The sequence below is a fragment of the Lutjanus erythropterus genome, chromosome 2, assembly GCF_056507025.1.
Source record: "Lutjanus erythropterus isolate fLutEry1 chromosome 2, fLutEry1.hap2, whole genome shotgun sequence".
NCBI lineage: Eukaryota > Metazoa > Chordata > Actinopteri > Lutjaniformes > Lutjanidae > Lutjanus > Lutjanus erythropterus.
Genome location: NC_139318.1, coordinates 30,855,443 through 30,874,893, shown reverse-complemented (window position 1 = coordinate 30,874,893; position 19,451 = coordinate 30,855,443). Strand labels below are relative to the sequence as shown.

Genomic DNA, 19,451 nt, shown 5'->3' with positions numbered 1-19,451 from the left:
TAAATCAGCATGTAAAACTTTTAGGGCAAACAGTGTAACAGCCTAAAGAAATCTGTAGAGGGCAGTGAAACACCATGTTTGTTAATACTGGTTACAGTAAACTATGGTGTGATGAAAGACTTCATTGACACATTAAGATGCCACAGAATTAGTTCAGTTCAGTTTAGTTTAATTATTTGCTTCCTTCTGAAGACAATTTAGAAACACAGTTTTGACACGTGTGAAATTATACATTATGTTTGGCAGTGCGCAGATACAACGACACCAATGTTTGCTTGCTGTTTTATTTACTTTTTAAAAATATCATGTGGCTTGCAGTGAGCCTGATATCAGACTGAACTGTCAAGTGTCCCGTGCAACACTTAACTCAGCGGACTGGGTGAAGCCAACTCAGTGGAATGGGGGGATTCGAAGGTCTGGACACAGGCCAGTTTGCACTTGCTAAGTAAATGTAAAAGAAAAAAATAAGATCCACTGTTTGCTTGTTATTGTTTTAGCACGCCCTTTCATATTTTCACAGTTTTCATGGTCTCTCAAGGCTCACCTGCAGGGCCTTCACAGTCCACCATTGGGCCCTGTTCCACACTTTGGGAATCACTGATCTGAGCGATTGCTGTTTTGTTGTTGTGATATGTTTGTTATTTTCCCCACCTTTTATATCAGTGAGGGTAGACCACTGACTGTATGAAACTAAAAACATTTCAAACTATTTTAATAGTATAGTATAGTATCAGAAATAGAATGTTATTCATGTAGGTAGAATTTATTGCGTAACTGCTAACTGGTAGAACATGTAGAGGCGCTTCTTTCGTAGGAAAACTCAGAACAGGATACTTGGAGGAAGCAAGTTTTGACAAGTTTGGTACAATGATGCATCTTTTACCAATCTTTACTTTGTTCCACTGAATTGTATTTTGTGCTTTTCTTTTTATTGATTTGTGCTCTGAATACAAAGGAGACACTGAGCGAGAGAACAAATGGGTGGGGGTATACTATGTCTGTTAAAATGTAATACATTGTATATTAATGCTAATAGTTTTTATGCTATTATTTACATGTTTAATAGAAAATTTACATTTTGTTTCTCCATAATAAATACATTTTAATGGCTTCTTACACAATCACAAACACTGAAGTTTTTTATAGTCATGTGCAAAAACAATTTCAGGTTGAATGTCTCTTTTTCAGCACCAGGGGTCTTATGTGCACAGGAAATCTCTCTACTCCACCACAGCAAGTAAGTCGTGGCATCATGTATGTCAGGGACTGTATACATTCAAAAACACTGTCAAAGGCATACAACACCTCAGTGAGCGTTTTGAAATGCCACTCTAATTTAAAAAAAGTTATTCCAGTTTTGCATTTTCATTATTTTTTCTCCAGAGTGGATTTGCTTGTTTAGATTATAGTTTCAGTACTTGTTTTAGTTTAGTTTTTTTTTTTTTTTTTTTTTTTTTTACAACTTTTGTGGTTTAACTTGTTTTGTTAAACCACATCTGAGGCTATATCTTAAATTATACTGTAACTTTTACTTCTTGTCTTATCTTTATTGTATATTTAATTCTTATATTATGTATTTTTTCTCTTATCTACCTTTTACATTTTTGTAGATGCCTTTTATATTTTTACGTAAGCACTTTGAATTGCCTTGTTGCTAAATGACTGCGGTCAAGCCAGCCGTCTCTCGATTTTTGCAAAGTCAAGCCAGCCGCTCCAACATTTCAAGTCTCCCGTATCGCAGACTTTATGGCAAATACACAGAGGCGGTTGAGAAAGTCAGCGATGCAGATGATACAGCGTGGACCAACTTCCGGTTTTCAAAATAAAATGTGGGTTATTGAAAGCCAATAAAAGGAGACGTGTCAGTATGATCCTGCACTGGTTTTGAATCATGTCACATGACCTAGAGGCTATTGACAAAAATGATATTTTTCATTAAAAAATAATTTAAAAAATATATATCAGGAGTAATAAACTATAATAATACAGTACTATGACCCTGCACTGATTTTGAACCATTAGGTCACATTACCTGGAACCTATTGAGCTAAAATGCTAATATTTACATTTAAAAAATTATTAAAAGTAAGAGAAATATTGAAATGGAATACAAAGAGGTGTATCTCAAACAGCCTATGGTCCTGCACTGATTTTGAGTCATTAGGTGACATGAACTGGAAGCTATTTAGCTAAAATGCCATATGAGGTTTAAACTCCAATAAAAAGAAGTGTTTCCGAAACAGCCAATGTAGTAGGCAAAGTCCCTTAAACAGAACAACCTTCTCTGATTCTGGTGATGCAAATATGTCATGTGATACAATAAACACATACATACTTGTGTCTCATAAATCAGAGGTGTATTTCACTCATCTATTATTACAATTTACTACTGAATAATTTTCTGGATTCTGACTATCCACTTGAGAATACAGTTAAAATTGTAAACTAAGTTGTATTCTAAATGTTGCAGAGGAGAAAGTGGTCTCCATGCTTGTGTCTATTATTGAAACTGTAAAACAAGAAACACGAAGTTGAACAGACGGGTTCATTTTACACAACGTAGTCTTGCAGCACGTCAAATCCACCACTTCCGTTTTTGATCTTTCACAATAAGAGCCACAGATATAGGCTTAAAACACAAACGCCATTTCTCTGAGTGTGCGCATGCGCGAGTTCGAGTGACACGCCACGTGACGTCACATCGAATATTTGGCTCAACGGTCCTTGTGACGTCATCAAACGCTTTGTGGCGTCACTCAACCAGAACATATAAATACTTCTTGAAACCAAGGGACAGGCTTTTTGATCCAAAGAAGTTGAGGCAACGCTATTTTCTTAGAATTTCAAAATATCATTCTGAAACCACTGTTTAACGATAGACACATTGATAATTAAACCTTACTGGACACAATTAACAGTTAACAGACAGTTCCAATACCGCTGATTTAAAAAACACAGCGAAGAGTAACACATTAAAAAACAATTAATATTAAGTTTCAAACAAAAAACGAAAATATGTCTAAAACAGACCAATCCCAATCCCAGATAGCTGACATCCTGCTCGTAATACCAGAGCATCTTCTGCCCTTAGTGTACAAATATTTTCACAGAATCTCTGCAGCACAGTGGAACTTGTTAGCTGCGGGGACATGCGACTCAGACACAGAGGCAACACTGGTTGATATGTTCACTGAAATTGTACAGGCAATCTCTGCGCAAGTTCTGACATATGTCCTTCCACTATTTCAGCAACGCATGTTAAACCGTGCATCTGGTACAAGTGAAGCTTTAGTTCTCCCTGATCTGGAAGTCTCCATTGCCGAGAGTTTTGCTGATGCGCTTCAGGTCCCACAGGAAAAATGTGAGAGTGCAGAAAAACTGACAGAACTGGTGAGGACTGAGATTTTAGAAAAGGTGATTTCTCTTGTGTCTGTGGCCACTGGGGAATCATTTTTGCCAAGGGACCCTGCCATTTTTGTCTCTAGCTCCACGTTCAATATAATGTCTCTTCGAGACATGGTGCGTCATGCTACCACATGTCTGAAGACATATTTAGATAAAATGAACTCTCAGTGCCTGGGACTGCAGCCAGAAAGCACAGAATTTTCCCCACACGAGAACACAGAATCTGTAGTACAGTACACGGAAAGATATAAATCATCTCAGAGTGTAAAATCTAAGAACTCTCAATCTGAGAGAAATACCCCAGAAATGAAAGGAACACAGAGACCTGAATCATGTGACATCATAAAATCTAAACTCTCTGTCTCCTCAGTAACTGAAGCTGTGAGTGACATCCTCACCAAATGGTCCAGCGATACAGTGGACATCAAAGCAAAGACTGGCAAAGCTTTGGTGTCTCTCAGCCCCTCTCCAGATACTCATGATCTAGCAGTTGAAATTGTCAATGATATAATTGATGGCCTTCATTATCCTGACTTTGGAGATGTAGCTGAATGCAGTGAGACAAGTACCTCACCGAGCCCTCATTTTAATTTAGATATAGTACTTAACAAGGTGAAAGACTTTTTTGCCACACATGCCACACCTAAAGAAGACACCACCAACATCAAGTTTTCCAAGTTTGTCAAAAAACAGTTTGAAAATAGAGTTGAAGAGTTGAAGAGCTTATTTGCAACAAAAAGATCCAATTTCCTTGTGAGTCTCAAACAGAGTTCAGAAGAGAAAATCTATGTGGAAAACCCTTTACCAGAATCCCCAAGGCCCACACCTGCTTGCAGTCAGACCAGCAAAAGATCTTCTCCTCTAGATTTTGAGACCATTAAAAGCGAGGTAGAGGCCATATGCGACGAATTAAAACTAACAAAGAAACAGTCAACACATTCCACAAAAATACCAAATTGCATCATGTCCAGTGGCAAGATAAGGAAGTTTGCAAAGGAACTGACTGATAAAATGTATGATCATATGATATGTAGCCGGACATATCACCGTCCCTCAGTTCCAGATGGCAAAAGTCTCTCAGACTCTGTCATCTCTCAGCTCAGGTTGAGGGAACATGCCACTCTACACCACTTTTCTCCTGAAGTTCTGTACGCCATGACAGAGGACGCAGTTGTAAAGTTCTTGCAGCAGGTGTTTCTCTGGATGAAAAACGAGCCTTCATATGAGACAAGTCACAATGATGAAGTGGTCGGTGTGCTAACCGACATTGAAGACCTTATCACAACAACCCTACAAGAAGAAAACACTGGGCCTGAGCCCCCTGACGCCAGCGACAACCAGACAACAGCACGCTCTCTTTCAAGTTATCCATCACCTAGTGATGCCACACTGATTACAATCACTGATGATGAGAGTGATGGCTTGAATGTCAGGGTCCATGATGATAGTCAGCTGTTGATGAGCCGGAAGTTTGAGGAGGCTACGGACAATATCATCCTCCCCCCAGAGGATTCTCGCGCCATAGTGAACAAATATTTTAACAGAATCTCTGTAACACAGTGGAGCTTGTTAGCTGCGGGGATATACGATGTAGAAACAGTGGCAACACTGGCTGATATGTTGATTGAAATCATACAGACACACTCTGCAGGTGTCCTAGCAATGGTTCGTGAACAGATGTGCAGGAGTAATTCTCAGGCTGACGTGAGCAAAGCCTTGGAGAACCTCAACATTCGACTAGGAGTCTCCTTCAGTGATAGCTTTGCTGATGCTCTTCATGTCCCACAGGAAAAATGTGAGAGTGCAGAAAAGCTGACAGAAATGGTGGAGAGGGAGATTTCTCAGAAGGTGACCTCTCTTGTGTCCGTTGCCACCAAGACTTCTGTTTTGCCAGAAGAGCCTGCTGTGTTTGTTTCTAGCTCCATGTCGAGCTCAACAGCTCTTCATAGCATGGTGTTACAAGCTATCGCATGTCTAAAGAAATATTTAAGTAAACTGTATTGTCATCCAAAAAGCACAGACTTTGTAATAGAAATCTCAAAGCCAGAAGAACCAGAGCAGAGTGAATCATGTCAGAGCATAAAATCCAAGATCTCTGTCATCTCAGTGACAAAAGCTGTGAGTGACATTCTCACCAAATGGTCCACTGATACACCAGACCTCAAAACAGAGGCTAACAATGATACTATTCCTGTCAGCACTGGCCTGGATGCTGAGTTTATAGCAAGTGAAATTGCCAATGATATAATTGATTACCTGCATTCTCCTGACTTAAAAGATATCGCTGGATGCAGTGACAACAGCACTTCAACGGGACCTCAGTTTAATCTGGGAAAAATAGTGAGCAACATGAAGGACTTTTTTACTTCACAAGCTGGACATGAAGAAGACACTGCCCATAGCAATCAAATATTTAACAAACACAGCTTTTCTGAATTTCTCAAAAACCAGCATGAAAAAACATTGGGGGAGCTAAAGAAGGCATTTATGAAAGAAGACGCCGCCTACATTGTGAGTCTCGAACCGGCTTCAGAGAAGGATGGCTGTGCTGAAGCCATTTCAACAGGAGCTATTCCAAAATCCTCAACGTCCCAATCTGCTTGCAGTCAGACCAGCAAAAGAACCATCCATGTATTAAAGAAGTCTTCCACAGTAGATTTTGAGACCATTAAAAATGATGTTGAAACGTTATTTAATAAATTAAACCTGACAGGGACACCTGCAACACACATGCAAAAAAGGCTGCACAACATCATGTCCAGTGACGAGATCAGGAAGTTTTCAAAGGAACTGACTGATAAAATGTATGATAATTTGATGGATACCAAGACATATGAGCGTCCCATTACTGTAGTTAGAAAATGTCTCTCAGACTCCGTCATCTCTCAGCGCAGGAGGGACACCACCACTCAGTTCCGCCTTTCTCCTGAAGTTCTGTATGTCATGACCGAGGATGCAGTAAGAAAGTTCTTGCAACACGTGTTTCTCTGGATAGAGAACGAGCCATCACATAAGACATGTGAGCAAGTGTCTGGTGCAGTAACCGACATCAACCACCTAATCACAACCCTACAAGAAGAAATAAACATCAGCAGGCAGCAGTCCCCTGAGGCCAGCAACAGCCAGACAACAGCATGTTCTCACCCAAGTCAATTACCAGCTAATCCAGCTAATCATGCTGCACCGAAAGAAGACCTAACACCAGAGTTTCTTGAAGCCAGGGACAGACAGATGCCATCCCCTGTAGCAGAGAGGACAATGAACAGCATCATCTTGGCTTTGCTTTACAAGGTCTTCATTAAGGGCGGTAAGGAAGCACGACGTCGTACATGGCTTCAGCATGACTTTGATTCCGTTGTCAATCGTCTGCGAGACAAGGTGCTGGATGAGATCGATGTCGATGAGGTTACGGCAGAAATAATCACTGAGAAGATGAAAGAAATCAACAAGGCCATGATGAAAGACCTTACCAAAGAGTTCGGCCCCCCAAGTCGCCTCCTGAGGGTTGCAATGGTATCATCAAGATATCCATCTTTTGATGATGCCATTGTGAAATATCTCAAAATCCATCTTAATGACCTCACCAGTCCACGCCCAAAGATGCCCAGAGTTGCCAGGATTTTCTCAGCAGTGGGAAAAGCCATCACCAAGTATTTCACGTGCTGCAAGTCAGTCACCTGCTCTAAATAACCAAGCCCCCACCTATCACTGACCCCCACTTCTTTTAACATCTGGAATCTCACAGTGGGCATTTTGATTTTAAAGTGGATGTGTTCCATTTAGGTATGTAGGCAAGCCACAGCTAAATCGAATACAATCACACTTGAGTTTGAAAAGTCAAATTGTCCACTGTGAGAGACGTCCAGAGCCGCATGGCAGATCAGTGTTTTAACACTGTGGCCTCACAGCAATAGTTAGGGCTGGATTCTCAGCCTTAATCATTGCTGTATGGAGTCTCTATACTGTCCTTGTTACTTTCCCTTTTCTCCGGGTGCTCCGGTTTTTGCCACATTTCAATATTTGAAATGAAAAAAAAAAAAACACAAACAAACACTGTGAGAGATGTCCAGAGCCGCATGGCAGCTCAGTGTTTTAACACTGTGGCCTCACAGCAATTGTTAGGGCTGGATTCTCAGCCTTAATCATTGCTGTATGGAGTCTCCATAGGGTCCTTGTTACTTTGCTTTTTCTCCGGGTGCTCCGGTTTTTGCCACATTTCAATATTTGAAATGAAAAAAAACACACACAAACAAACAAACAAACAAACAAACAAACACTGTGAGAGATGTCCAGAGCCACATGGCAGCTCAGTGTTTTAACACTGTGGCCTCACAGCAATAGTTAGGGCTGGATTCTCAGCCTTAATCATTGCTGTATGGAGTCTCTATAGTGTCCTTGTTACTTTGGTTTTTCTCCGGGTGCTCCGGTTTTTGCCACATTTCAATATTTGAAATGAAAAAAAAAAAAAAAAAAAAACAACAAACCAAACAAACAAACAAACACAGCAATAAATAAATAAATGAAAAATAATAAAAATAAAAAAATAATATTTCCAGTTCAATACAAAATGAGCTCCACAGTAGTTAATGTAAATTTTGTCTGATTGAATTAACAAGAAAACCTTCAGTGCGTTTGCCATTGCTAAAACTTTAAAACACTGAACTGCAGGGGAAAAATCTTTGCTGAAGTTTTCTGAGTTACAAGTTCACATTAAAACACCACAGCATTTACTTCTATCACAACTGTATGGTGTGTTAATGCATAAGAATAAAGTTTTTAGTCAGACAACAAGACAGAAAATTACTCTAAGTGTATTATTTAATAATATGTCAGATTTCAAAGCCTTCATCATGAGACCCACACACGCTCAAACCGTTTCATGGGGAGCTCAGGTTATTTCTTGTAGGATTCTTGTTGTCGTTCTGTTCTATTGTGTAGGAGAATAGAGCTACATGTGTTGTACGGTACACAGTGTGTTTCAGTGTGAAACTTTTTTCCCAAAACCTTGCATGGAAAGGGACAGTATAAAATAAAGCACTAGTAGTAGTGGTGCAGAAATACAGGCATTTAAACCTGACAAAGATACAGCAAATAAAATAGATAAATAAATTGTAAAATAAAAAAATGAAATAAAATAAAATAAAAATGAAGGACAAGAATTCAGGAAGTCTGATCCTTTTCCCAGGCCAGATCTATAAGCCCTGCCCTCATCTTACAAGGTGCAGTGGTGCTCAGGTAGTCAAGAAACGGATCCCAGGTCTGGTAAAAAAAAAAAAAAAAAAAAAAGATTCTAAGACCAGCATGACCTGTTCACTATACAAGAAATGTGTCTGCAAGGAGCACGCACACACTCTCTGCACATCCTGTGTAAAGTAGTGCAGACTAGAAGCTTGACTGTGGGCATAAAGAACTGTTCCATGTTCTGACTATCTGACTGATGTTCTTATTATGATTTCCTGTTTCACAAATGGGTGAATTTTCAAACATGTAAACTCCTTCACACACACCAAAAAAAAAAAAAAAAAAAAAAACAAACAAACAAACAAACAAACAAAAAAACTCTTTAACTCTGCCACTGCCGGTCCCAAGCCCGGATAACAAAAGAGGAGGGGAGAGTGAGACTTTATAGTGATACACTAACTCTAAAACTGAAAGTTTGACCTGATGGTGGCGCTGCAGGAAAGGTCATATCATCACCAAAACCAATAGGGTTCATACTCTTGTGGTCATTAATGTTGTCAGTAAATTTAAGAAGATTTGGATGGAAACTTTTCAAGATAAATTAATTGTAATTTAAAAGTTTGGCCTGATGGTGGCAGTAGAGGACAGGTCAAGGTTTCATTATCAAGGGGTTATTTATGTATTCAACAAATAAACAAAGTGCCTGACACATTCCAGTCCTCAGGCTCTATTTTACCAAAGTCAGATTCCCATCTGCCTTTTACTTTAGCAGAATTATCTACATTTGAGATTATGGAAACTCTTATAAAGCTTTTTAGTGAAAGATTTAAGTATATAATTTACCAATAGGGATTCTATAGGAGAAATAGCCAGTCCTCCAGTGAAATCTTTCAAATTACACAGAATAAAGTTTTGAACTTGTAAGAATTTGATGAAATCCCCATTGGTGACCCCATATCATGTAAACATACCAGTCTCAATAAACCAGTACACCAGTGCAATGCCTCCTCACGCATATTGTATTGATTAAAATTGATTTCCTGCATATTTTCAGGAGCATATTTTCAGTTTATTTTAAGTTAGTACACAATATCGCTCCCATTAGTTTTCCATTTTTTTAATTTTATTTTAGTTATCTTTAATATCTTCACGCCAAGGTTTTAGTTCAGTTTCAGTTAACTATAATAACCTCGTGTGACAGACATCAATGCATCAATGTCCTTGAGAATTCGCAGTCCCAGGGAAATCAAATAAAATGGCGTTAAACGTACATTAGATTTATATGCAATATAGGTAATATAATGCCACAACCTATCAAGTATATTTATAGGTTCAAACTACGACCCTGTTTGAGTTGACAGCGCTTGATTACACTCGTGACTCACACGCAAGCCTAACAGACTCAGATGACCTTTGACAGAAACAATCAAGATCTCGCGAGATTTGTGAGCGGTATCGGCCATGAGTGTAAGCTCTTATAAGCGGCAGCTCGTCCTCGTCCTTTTCGTTCGTCCTCAGTGCAGGATAACGAAGCAGTCACCTTCTTCAGCTTCTCAGAAAACGACTCTATTATCGAGAGAGTCACATTAGATTGGCTCTGCTCCTATTATCCTGCACACTACACGACTGATAAAGAGCATTGCGCCTTCAAGTGCGAAGTTTTTTCGAGGTAAGTTTCTTATTTTCTTCAGTATTGTCCACACTTCTGCTTGTAGCTCCTTAGCTAATGTTAGCTTCCTAGCTAGCGGTAGGCTCGGTCAACCGGCAAGGACCACGAGAGCGGTAGTGCTCAGACTCAGCCTATCTTTCGTTAGTGTTTATCGTAACATTAACCGTAATAACAGCGTATTAAAATAACCTTTTAATAGTAAGGTAACACAGTCAAGTCGTGACTCTTGCTTTCTTAATGTGTATTAACCATTGCTTCATCATGTAATACCATTTTAAGGGGGCCTTGAACACTTGCAAATGACTTAATTTGTCTAAAAACGTAAAGCGCAGAGAATTAATGACAGTTCAGTATCGTTAACATTGTTTGTATCCTATCACTAGCTAATACTATACGGTGCAAACAAGTATACAAATCACGTTACAAAATCTCACGGCATGCAGTGTTCAGTGTATCACCAGTGGAGATTCTCACGAAAAAAAAAACATGAAATGTGATTAAAATTGTCACCATGAGAAGCTTCCTAGGTAGCTTATTTACTCTGATTTTTTTTCTTTTCTTTCTTTCTTTCTTTTTTTAATAAGAAAATAGTTGCGCCTCAGAGTTTCTGGCTTTTCCCTGAACTTGAATGGTTGGAAAAGTCTGGGAAGTGATCACTCTGTCGAGGAATGTGTAAACCTGGTTTCAACTGGGGGAAGGGTATGACACAGTCATGGACGTCATCTATGTACTTAACGTTTTTACGCAATAGGAGTGTTTTTTTGTTATTTGTATTTTTCACATTTATTATAATGTCATGGTTAGGCACCTGTTGCAATGACCCCAGGAGTTCACCCAGTCCAAAAAGAAATATGATGATAATGTCACAGTTTCCTTTAAAGCAATACAAACTTTGAAAACTAATATTTAGAAAGATGACTTAGGCTTAGTGAGGCACTCACAAAACCTTTTTAATGTGTATGAGAGCATGGCAGGGTATTGTGATTAAACATAGCTAGAGGTGTTGTTGACCTTGAAAATACTAGGCTGAAGGGATGTAACCATATACAGGCTATTGCAATAACAAAAAAAAGTGTCAATACCTCACTGGACTATTATGATATCCACTGTGATATTACGTGGTTATTGTCTTTAAATATTTTTATTCTCTTTTACTTAATAAAATGACTGCTACTGACTGCTGCATTGTTTTGTTTTGCAGTTGTATCGACAGATACAGTTCATGCCAGTTTTTTGCAAATGCCTAGGCTATGACTGGCTACTTTTATTTCAGTTTGTAAGAAGGAAAGCTTATATAAATATTTTATATTAACAACTTGCTGTACACATATCAGATTTATTCTTCAATAAAGGACTTTTTTTTGTTTTGTAATATTGTGATAAGTATTGTATTGTGGAGTTTTTATTATGGTATGATCATACCTTGAGTTTGCAGTGTTGTTACATCCCCAGTCCTTTAACAAAAATCAAAGAACAATAAAAAAATATGTAGATAAACTAGACCGATGTCCAGTACAACCCGAAGACTGAAAAAGACAAGCATGACAAACACGTCAACAGCTTGCATTGACTAAAACTAGACTAAATAGTTTTTTTTTTTGGGGGGGGGGGGGATTTCAAGTGCCTCCCCAGACTTTTAGTGAACTTGGCTCAAAAAACAGAATGAGGTTGACTAAATATGATTTAAAAATAAAAAATAAAATAAGGACATTTGATAAAGAACTAAGACTAAGATGAATAATAAAAAGGCTAACCTAGAGCAAACCTAATTTCTGCCTCTTTAAAAACCTGGACCTTATGCAAAGAAATTCTTGGAGTCTAATCTAACCCTTTCAGATAGTTTCATTCTGAACACATTGTGACAGTTGATCTGCACTCCAAAAATAGCTTTAAAATGACAGTTGCAATAATCCACTGACCTTTTGTGAACAGTTTCACAGGGAACACTTTTCTACAGAAGTTCTCTGCACAGAAACTCTTTAACGTGTGTTCTAATTGAGACGTTGTGTGCGAACGACACTGAAACTATTTGAATAATTTGACTGCAGAATGAAAACGGGGGGGAAATGTCCCTTGGATTTTTGGTGCACTGTGCCTTTAAGCAAAGACTCAGCAAAACAGGTTTTTGCAGTACCTGGAAAGATGTATCTGAACTGTTCAATGCACAAGTTACAATTAAGTTTCAACTGTCTCCTTTAGACTTCCTGACAATCATCATCTCCACTACTGACCATGGATGTGTTGTTACGTCGCTGTCCGTTCCTGGCCCGTGTGCCCCAGGCCTTCCTCCAGCAGACCAAATCGTCTCTGATGGGCTACGCACAGCGATGCCCCATCATGATGGAGCTGGCCTCTAAACCCATGGCTCCATCAATGGCACGGGCCCTCTGCTCCTCCTCCTCTTCCTCCTCCTACCAGAAGGCTGAGGACACCATGTCTGCCAGTGAAGGTGAGGGTGACAAAGAGGAAGTGGATACATATTTTACCATAATTAACACTTGATATATTACATAAAGTGAAGCATCCTAGTTAATATAATGATTGACTGGATTATTCTATATGATATTGTTTATAGGTTGTTAGACTTTAGATTCATTATTACTAACACTAATTTTGTTCATTTGTAGGTGTCAAACAGGAAGTTGAGCCCAAGCTGCCTGCTGGACACCCTATGCCTCCCGCAGGCCAGGCAATGGCCTCCAAATGTCCTTTCCTGGCTGCTGAGATGGGCCAGAAGAACAGCAGCGTGGTCCGTCAGGTCGGCATCGAGTTCCAAGAGGACGTTCAGGAGGTCCGCACTGTCCAGAAAGGTAGGAGGTGTTCAGAGATTAATTTATCTACACTGTTCTTGCCCATCATTTTGCTCATGATTTGATACTATTTTATTTTCGTCCTCACTTGACCTTTTTTAGAGGTGTCCCCTGCGCAACTGAAGAAGCCATTGTCCAGCGCCATTAAGGGAAGTGGAGATGAGCAAGCTAATCTGATGAAGACCCTCCTGAAGCAGCGCCCGAAAAGGGTCTCCCACCTGCTGCAGGACAACATGCCAGACAGCAGTAAGTTTTAATTGTGTGCTCTGACAACTTTTTCACATGTAAATGTATTGACACAAAACTCACACTATTTCATTTGTCTATACACCATAGAACATTGTATTCAAATAAAGTTTTAAAGCTGAATTCCAAATATTTTACGTGATTTACAGGCTATACATGCATTAAAATAAATTGGGATATAATCACTTTGCATGTAAATGGTTTGATTTATAGACTTATCTCTTACATTTTTCTGCTGTAATTGTGAGTATAAATTGTGAAGCAAAATTTTGCCAGAAACTCAGCTAACCTGGACTTTATTTAGTCATTTTGCAGCCAGTATGTTGTGGTCTTTTTATGTAAGGTGAGCTGAGACTTTCATCATGTTATAGGTTGCTTCATTTGCCACAATGCAAGCCAGGTTTAGCAAGCTCTGTCTTCCTCTTCTGTTTCAGTGTCCCGCTTCCATTACGACGAGTTTCTTGAGAAGAAGATCGTAGAGAAGAAGAATGACCACACGTACCGCGTGTTCAAGACCGTGAATCGTCTGGCCAGCGAGTTCCCTATGGCCGACGACTTCACAGGCTCTTTAGAGGAGAAGAGGGAGGTGTCTGTTTGGTGCAGCAACGACTACCTGGGCATGAGTCGACACCCACGGGTCGTGCAATCAATTATGTGAGTATTACAGGAGTTGTTTATGTGAGTGTAGTGTAGGAAAAACACAGTCTCTTGGGTCCAGATGTGTTTATATGTAGTGAGACAAATATTTTTCTTTGCTGTCCATGTTTCCTCATGACGCTTTAGTGAGTTCTGAGAAATGCTGAGACACAGCACACAGTCATTGAATACAACCTGATACTCATGAGTGATCTAGTCCATTGTTTGTGTGGGTGTAGAGTGTTAGTTGGCCATAGTGTACACTGAAACCTCAGTGGGGCCCAGTAAGGTGGGATGTTTTTTCTTCTTGTTTGAGCTTGCCCAGCTCTCTTATTCCCTGTGCTGCACTTGCCTACTACTAAGCAATTCTCCAGCTGAATTATTTCCATTTTTTCCATGTCTGGTTGTCTTATCCCTCCCTTATATCTGGTATAAAATTATCCACCATTTTTGCTGTTAAGATTCAAAAGAAAGACATAAATAATATTTTGGGTTTTTTTTTCTCATCCTTGGTTTCCAGGGATACTTTACGAAAGCATGGCTCAGGGGCAGGAGGCACCAGGAACATCTCTGGGACCAGTAAATTCCACGTGGAACTGGAACAAGAACTAGCCGACCTTCACAACAAGGATGCTGCACTGCTCTTCACCTCCTGCTTTGTCGCCAATGACTCCACCCTCTTCACCCTCGCCAAAATGCTGCCGGGTATATACAAAATTTTTAAGTATTCACAATAAATCCAATGTTTACATACATTAATAGTAGGGGATGTACAATATTATCAGCACATCATCTGTATCTGCAGCTAAAGGCTTTAACATGAAACGGTATCACTTGAAATGCTGATATTTCTACCAATATGATTAGACTTAAGTTATTAAGATGCCTATCTGCAGTGGGGAGGGTTTTTTTTAAGTATTTGAAATGGATATCAAAGCATTTGCAATGATTGGTCAACGTTGTTCATGTGAGGAGGAGCCAAATCGCACTCCTGCAGCACTCAGTTTAGTCGACCAGTTTAGCTGTAAATTTGATTATTATGACAAATTAGTGAAGACTAAAGAGAAAAAAATGATTAGTATTTTTCTTATCGTAGCAACGGAATGTGCTTATTTTGGATAGGATTGTATTTTACTGTGAAAAGCATTATATTTTATTTGGAAAAATATTGTATCTTATTTTAAAAAGCATTGTATTTTATTATGAAAATCATTTTATGTTTGCATCTACCAATAGGCCATCGTGATAAGAGGAGCCAGAATAATAACATGTTAATGCCAGGAGAGACTTGATAATGAATATAATCAGCCAAAATGAGTTAGAAAATATTGGGAATCGGATATCTGCAAAAATTTAATATTGTGCATCCCTATAAATGAGACGCTGATTAATGTGCATCACTCATGCATTAAATGGAGTCTCATTGATGCAAACTGTGCTGTAAACATTTCTCATTCTCACTTCCTCTCTGTTTCTTCTGGACTATTTTAGGTTGTGAGATCTACTCTGATGCCGGCAACCACGCCTCAATGATCCAGGGTATCAGGAACAGTGGTGCTAAAAAGTTCATTTTCCGCCACAATGACGTCGCTCATCTCAGAGAGCTGCTACAAAAGGGAGACCCCACAAAACCGAAGATTGTGGCCTTTGAGACCGTCCATTCCATGGATGGTTAGTTTGGGATGGTCCCCATTATTTATTAATTAATTTATTTGTAGACATTTGTAATTCTTTCCATTCTTCCAGCCCCGTGTGATGATCATTTTTATTTCTGATAAAAAGACAAATCCAGATGTATTTCTTGTCATTTGTTTTAAAAATTGTAAAAACAAAAGGAAAAAAATGAAGACAAGTTCATATTTTTTACAAAGCTTGATTTACAGTTCGAATGCCTACAGCACCTCATACGCTTGCAAAAGAATCAGCATCTGATGAAATTCAGTCAGGATTCATTGATGTCTTGATGTGTGGTCAGACTTAAGTGACCTATTCTGTGCCTGTAATTTGGCTAATGGCTAATCCTTTCTTGCTGTAACACAGGTGCTGTGTGTCCGCTGGAGGAGATGTGTGATGTGGCCCACGAGTTTGGTGCCATCACTTTCGTAGACGAGGTTCATGCTGTCGGTCTGTATGGCGCCAAAGGAGGGGGAATCGGAGACAGGGACGGCGTCATGCACAAGATGGATATCATCTCAGGAACACTAGGTCAGTAAAGTGTATAATTTCTACTACTGTAAAATAAATTACCGCTGATATCCTACTGAGCATGTTGACTTTGAAGTCATGCCAAAATGTTTTTGAGACATTTCTAGTTCACATAAATGGCACATAAATTTGTGTCTGTACACATATCTTTCTATTTATAGTTTGCTGTATTTTTCTTTAATAGATTTTTCTGAAGAGACTCTCAGCTTGTGAGAATCTGGTAGCTCTCTGTTCTGTTGTTATACTCAGGATCAGGCCACGTCTGTGTCACTCAATATGCCTGAAGGCTTTAAGAAGCTGGAGCAGCTCTGTTGTTGCTAGGAGACTGTGGGCTCTGGTTGCACTCCTATTGAATTACTCTCTGTGTATGTGTGTCGTTGTGAAGCTGAGGGGGCAATTATTTCTAACTCGGAGCTCGACAGCCTCTCTACCCCTGCAGCTGCCATTTCAGGATAAATCTAATTTGTGAGAGGCTGTTTCATAGACTGCTGAGCGCAATTTAGTGACTGTTTTTAAACAAGAATTGTTGTTTAAAAGATACAAATTAAAGAATGACCACCCATGTGTCATGTCCTCTTCCAGGCAAGGCCTTCGGTTGTGTAGGCGGTTATATCGCAAGTACCGCCGCCCTGGTGGACACGGTGCGTTCCTATGCTGCCGGTTTCATCTTTACCACCTCTCTGCCGCCGATGCTGTTAGCCGGAGCGAGGCAGTCAATCCAGGTTCTTAAAAGTGAAGAGGGCCGCGCGCTAAGACGTAAACACCAGCGTAACGTCAAGCTGCTCAGACAGATGCTGATGGACTCTGGGCTGCCTGTGGTGCACTGCCCCAGCCACATCATCCCAGTCCGGGTAATTTTATTATTTAATTTATCACCTAATGACATGAAATATGATAGACGCCAATGGTATACCCAGGCACATTACAATTAAAAACATTCTAAATGGTCATTAGTCCCCAATGACTCCTCTCTAATGACGGTGTATGTCTATTATTTGTAGGTATCAGATGCAGAGAAAAACACAGAGGTGTGTGACCTCATGATGAGTCGCCACAACATCTACGTGCAGGCCATCAACTATCCCACTGTTGCCAGGGGAGAGGAGCTTCTGCGTATCGCCCCAACACCTCACCACACCCCTGAGATGATGAAATACTTTGTTGGTAAGAACATGTAGTAGTCTTTTCATAGTAGTATTTAAGGCTGCAATGAATGATTATTTTCAGTATCGATTAATCGATTTTCTCAATTAATGATTAATGATTGATTTGTTGGTTGGTAAATAAAAATGTAAAAAAAAAAAAAATGGGGGGAAAATGTAGATCATTGTTTCCCAAAGCTCAAGTTAACATCCTTAGATTTTCAGTTTACTGTCATAGAGGAGTAAAGAAATCAGAGAATTTTTATCCTTTTTCTTTAATGAAATACTCAAAACAAATAATCAGTTATCAAAATATTTGAGTTAAAGGGATAGTTCAGAATATTTAAAGTTGTAGGAGATATTTATTATCATTAGTCAGTGTATTAGTGCTGTAGTCAGTGCTACATCCCAGTTAAGAGAAGTAAACAGGTATTTTAGCCACTTAAAAAAAGATCCACCTAAAAAAAATCAGTTTAAGTGTACGCTTCATTTCATCACTTTACTTTGCTGTCAGGCAGCCTTTTTAAATGGGGAAACTACTGTTGCACAAGCCAAATAATGCTCTCTCTAAACCAAACAAACTCCAGTAACAAAACCATTAATTTTGCCCTGCAGAACACGGGACATGCTGGTCTACCACTGCCTTTAACAATTAGTTTGTGTGTGTTATTGTGTGACTTAGGTGTTTTAAAAGGATAGTTTGGATTCATAGTCACACAATAACACAAGCAAACTAATTGTTCTGCGAGGTAAAATTACTCATCTTGCCAATGGAGTTTGGTTGGTTTGGAGAAAGTGATATCTGGCTTGTATAATAGTGGTTTCCTGTCATGGGCAGGTACAGTTGTGAAAACATTCACAACGTAAAGTGATATTACTTTTTCTCTTTAGATGGACCTTTTTTTTTAAGTGACATTAATTGTAGCCAATACACTGACTATTAATAAGTACCTCATATAACCCCACTTTAAATAATTCGAATGATCCCATTAAACTGTAAATTGGAGCTAAAAATTTCCCCATTCCCATTTGTATTTTGATGTTTACAACTTGGCTTGACGTCCACTCTTTTCTGTTTCTCCCTCCACAGAGAGGCTGGTGCAGACATGGAAGGAGGTGGGCCTGGAGCTGAAGCCCCACTCCTCGGCAGAGTGCACCTTCTGCCAGCAGCCGCTGCACTTTGAGCTGATGAGCGAGCGAGAAAAGTCTTACTTCAGCGGCCTCAGCCACCCTATCTCAGCCTGCGCATAACACTACTCACTACCGCTGGCTGGAGAGACGGCACATACACACGCTCAACACCCATTCCTCTGTCACTGTCATAGAATGTATTAATTATCTTTGATAAAGTCCTACTACACATATTATTTAAAATCCTATATGTTCAGATGTTCTATATGCTCAAAATAAAATATTAGAAGAAAGTCTTTTGTTGAGTTTTTCATTCATAAAGGAAAGTGAATCTGCTGATTTCATAAGAAACCTTGAATAAGAAGCTTGGACTGCTGTTTATTCAGTGCGGTTTTCATTCAGTAGTCCATATAGGTTGTGCTGCTGCTGTAACTACATTTGCTGAAATGGACTAGTGATGCTATAAAACAGCGAATGACATTCATTGAATGACCTTGATAACTTGTTTTTTGTTGTCACAAAAGGCGGCTTCGTGGCATTTTGTCATGTGCTTTACACGCTTGGAGAAAGAATATGAAGGAAACGAAAATGGGTCACAACTATTGGTGTGGATCAGTAGATGAAAAGGCAAAATCTTTGTGCTGCCAGTGACCGAGTAACCTAATTATTTTGGTCCACTGGCCTACTTGTGCTCGTGAGAAATGTAGGACATTGAACAAGATATTGGTTTGGTGCTGATAAACACCTGGTGCTCCTGCAATTTAATAAATCCATTTAATATTCATTTAGCTGAAACACATTCAGGTACTCTAATGAAATGAATTTGTTGAATGCATGTGGTCCATATTTGAACTAATAAATATTTACAGGCACGAATGACCTATTTCTTACATGCTTTATTCTCAGGTAGACGTGTTTGAAAAATAAAATTAATCCAGGGTAGATTCAATGATAACAGAACAACTGATTTGTGTGTGAGGGGGAGACCCACTGACCCATTGTCCTGTAAACTCAGATGGAGATGAC

General features: G+C 39.3%; 1 protein-coding gene across 1 annotated transcript; it reads left to right on the top strand.

Annotated features, from left to right (window-relative positions):
* Nucleotides 1-10,082: 10,082 nt before the first annotated feature.
* alas1 (aminolevulinate, delta-, synthase 1) lies at nt 10,083-18,718 on the top strand. Its single transcript, XM_084736960.1, has 11 exons — nt 10,083-10,255; nt 12,455-12,704; nt 12,883-13,065; nt 13,168-13,311; nt 13,746-13,965; nt 14,468-14,652; nt 15,439-15,618; nt 15,988-16,152; nt 16,735-17,003; nt 17,154-17,316; nt 18,385-18,718. Exons 2-11 carry the CDS (start codon nt 12,488-12,490, stop codon nt 18,543-18,545), a joined length of 1,887 nt encoding a protein of 628 aa, XP_084593086.1. The 5' UTR covers nt 10,083-10,255; nt 12,455-12,487; the 3' UTR covers nt 18,546-18,718.
* The last annotated feature ends 733 nt before the right edge of the window (nt 18,719-19,451 follow it).

Coding starts and splice junctions, on each gene's coding strand:
- alas1 (XM_084736960.1), top strand. CDS start 12,488: ATGGATGTGTTGTTACGTCGCTGTCCGTTCCTGGCCCGTGTGCCCCAG. Junction 13,966..14,467: donor CGGGTCGTGCAATCAATTAT/GTGAGTATTACA, acceptor CTTGGTTTCCAG/GGATACTTTACGAAAGCATG. Junction 17,317..18,384: donor GATGATGAAATACTTTGTTG/GTAAGAACATGT, acceptor CTCCCTCCACAG/AGAGGCTGGTGCAGACATGG.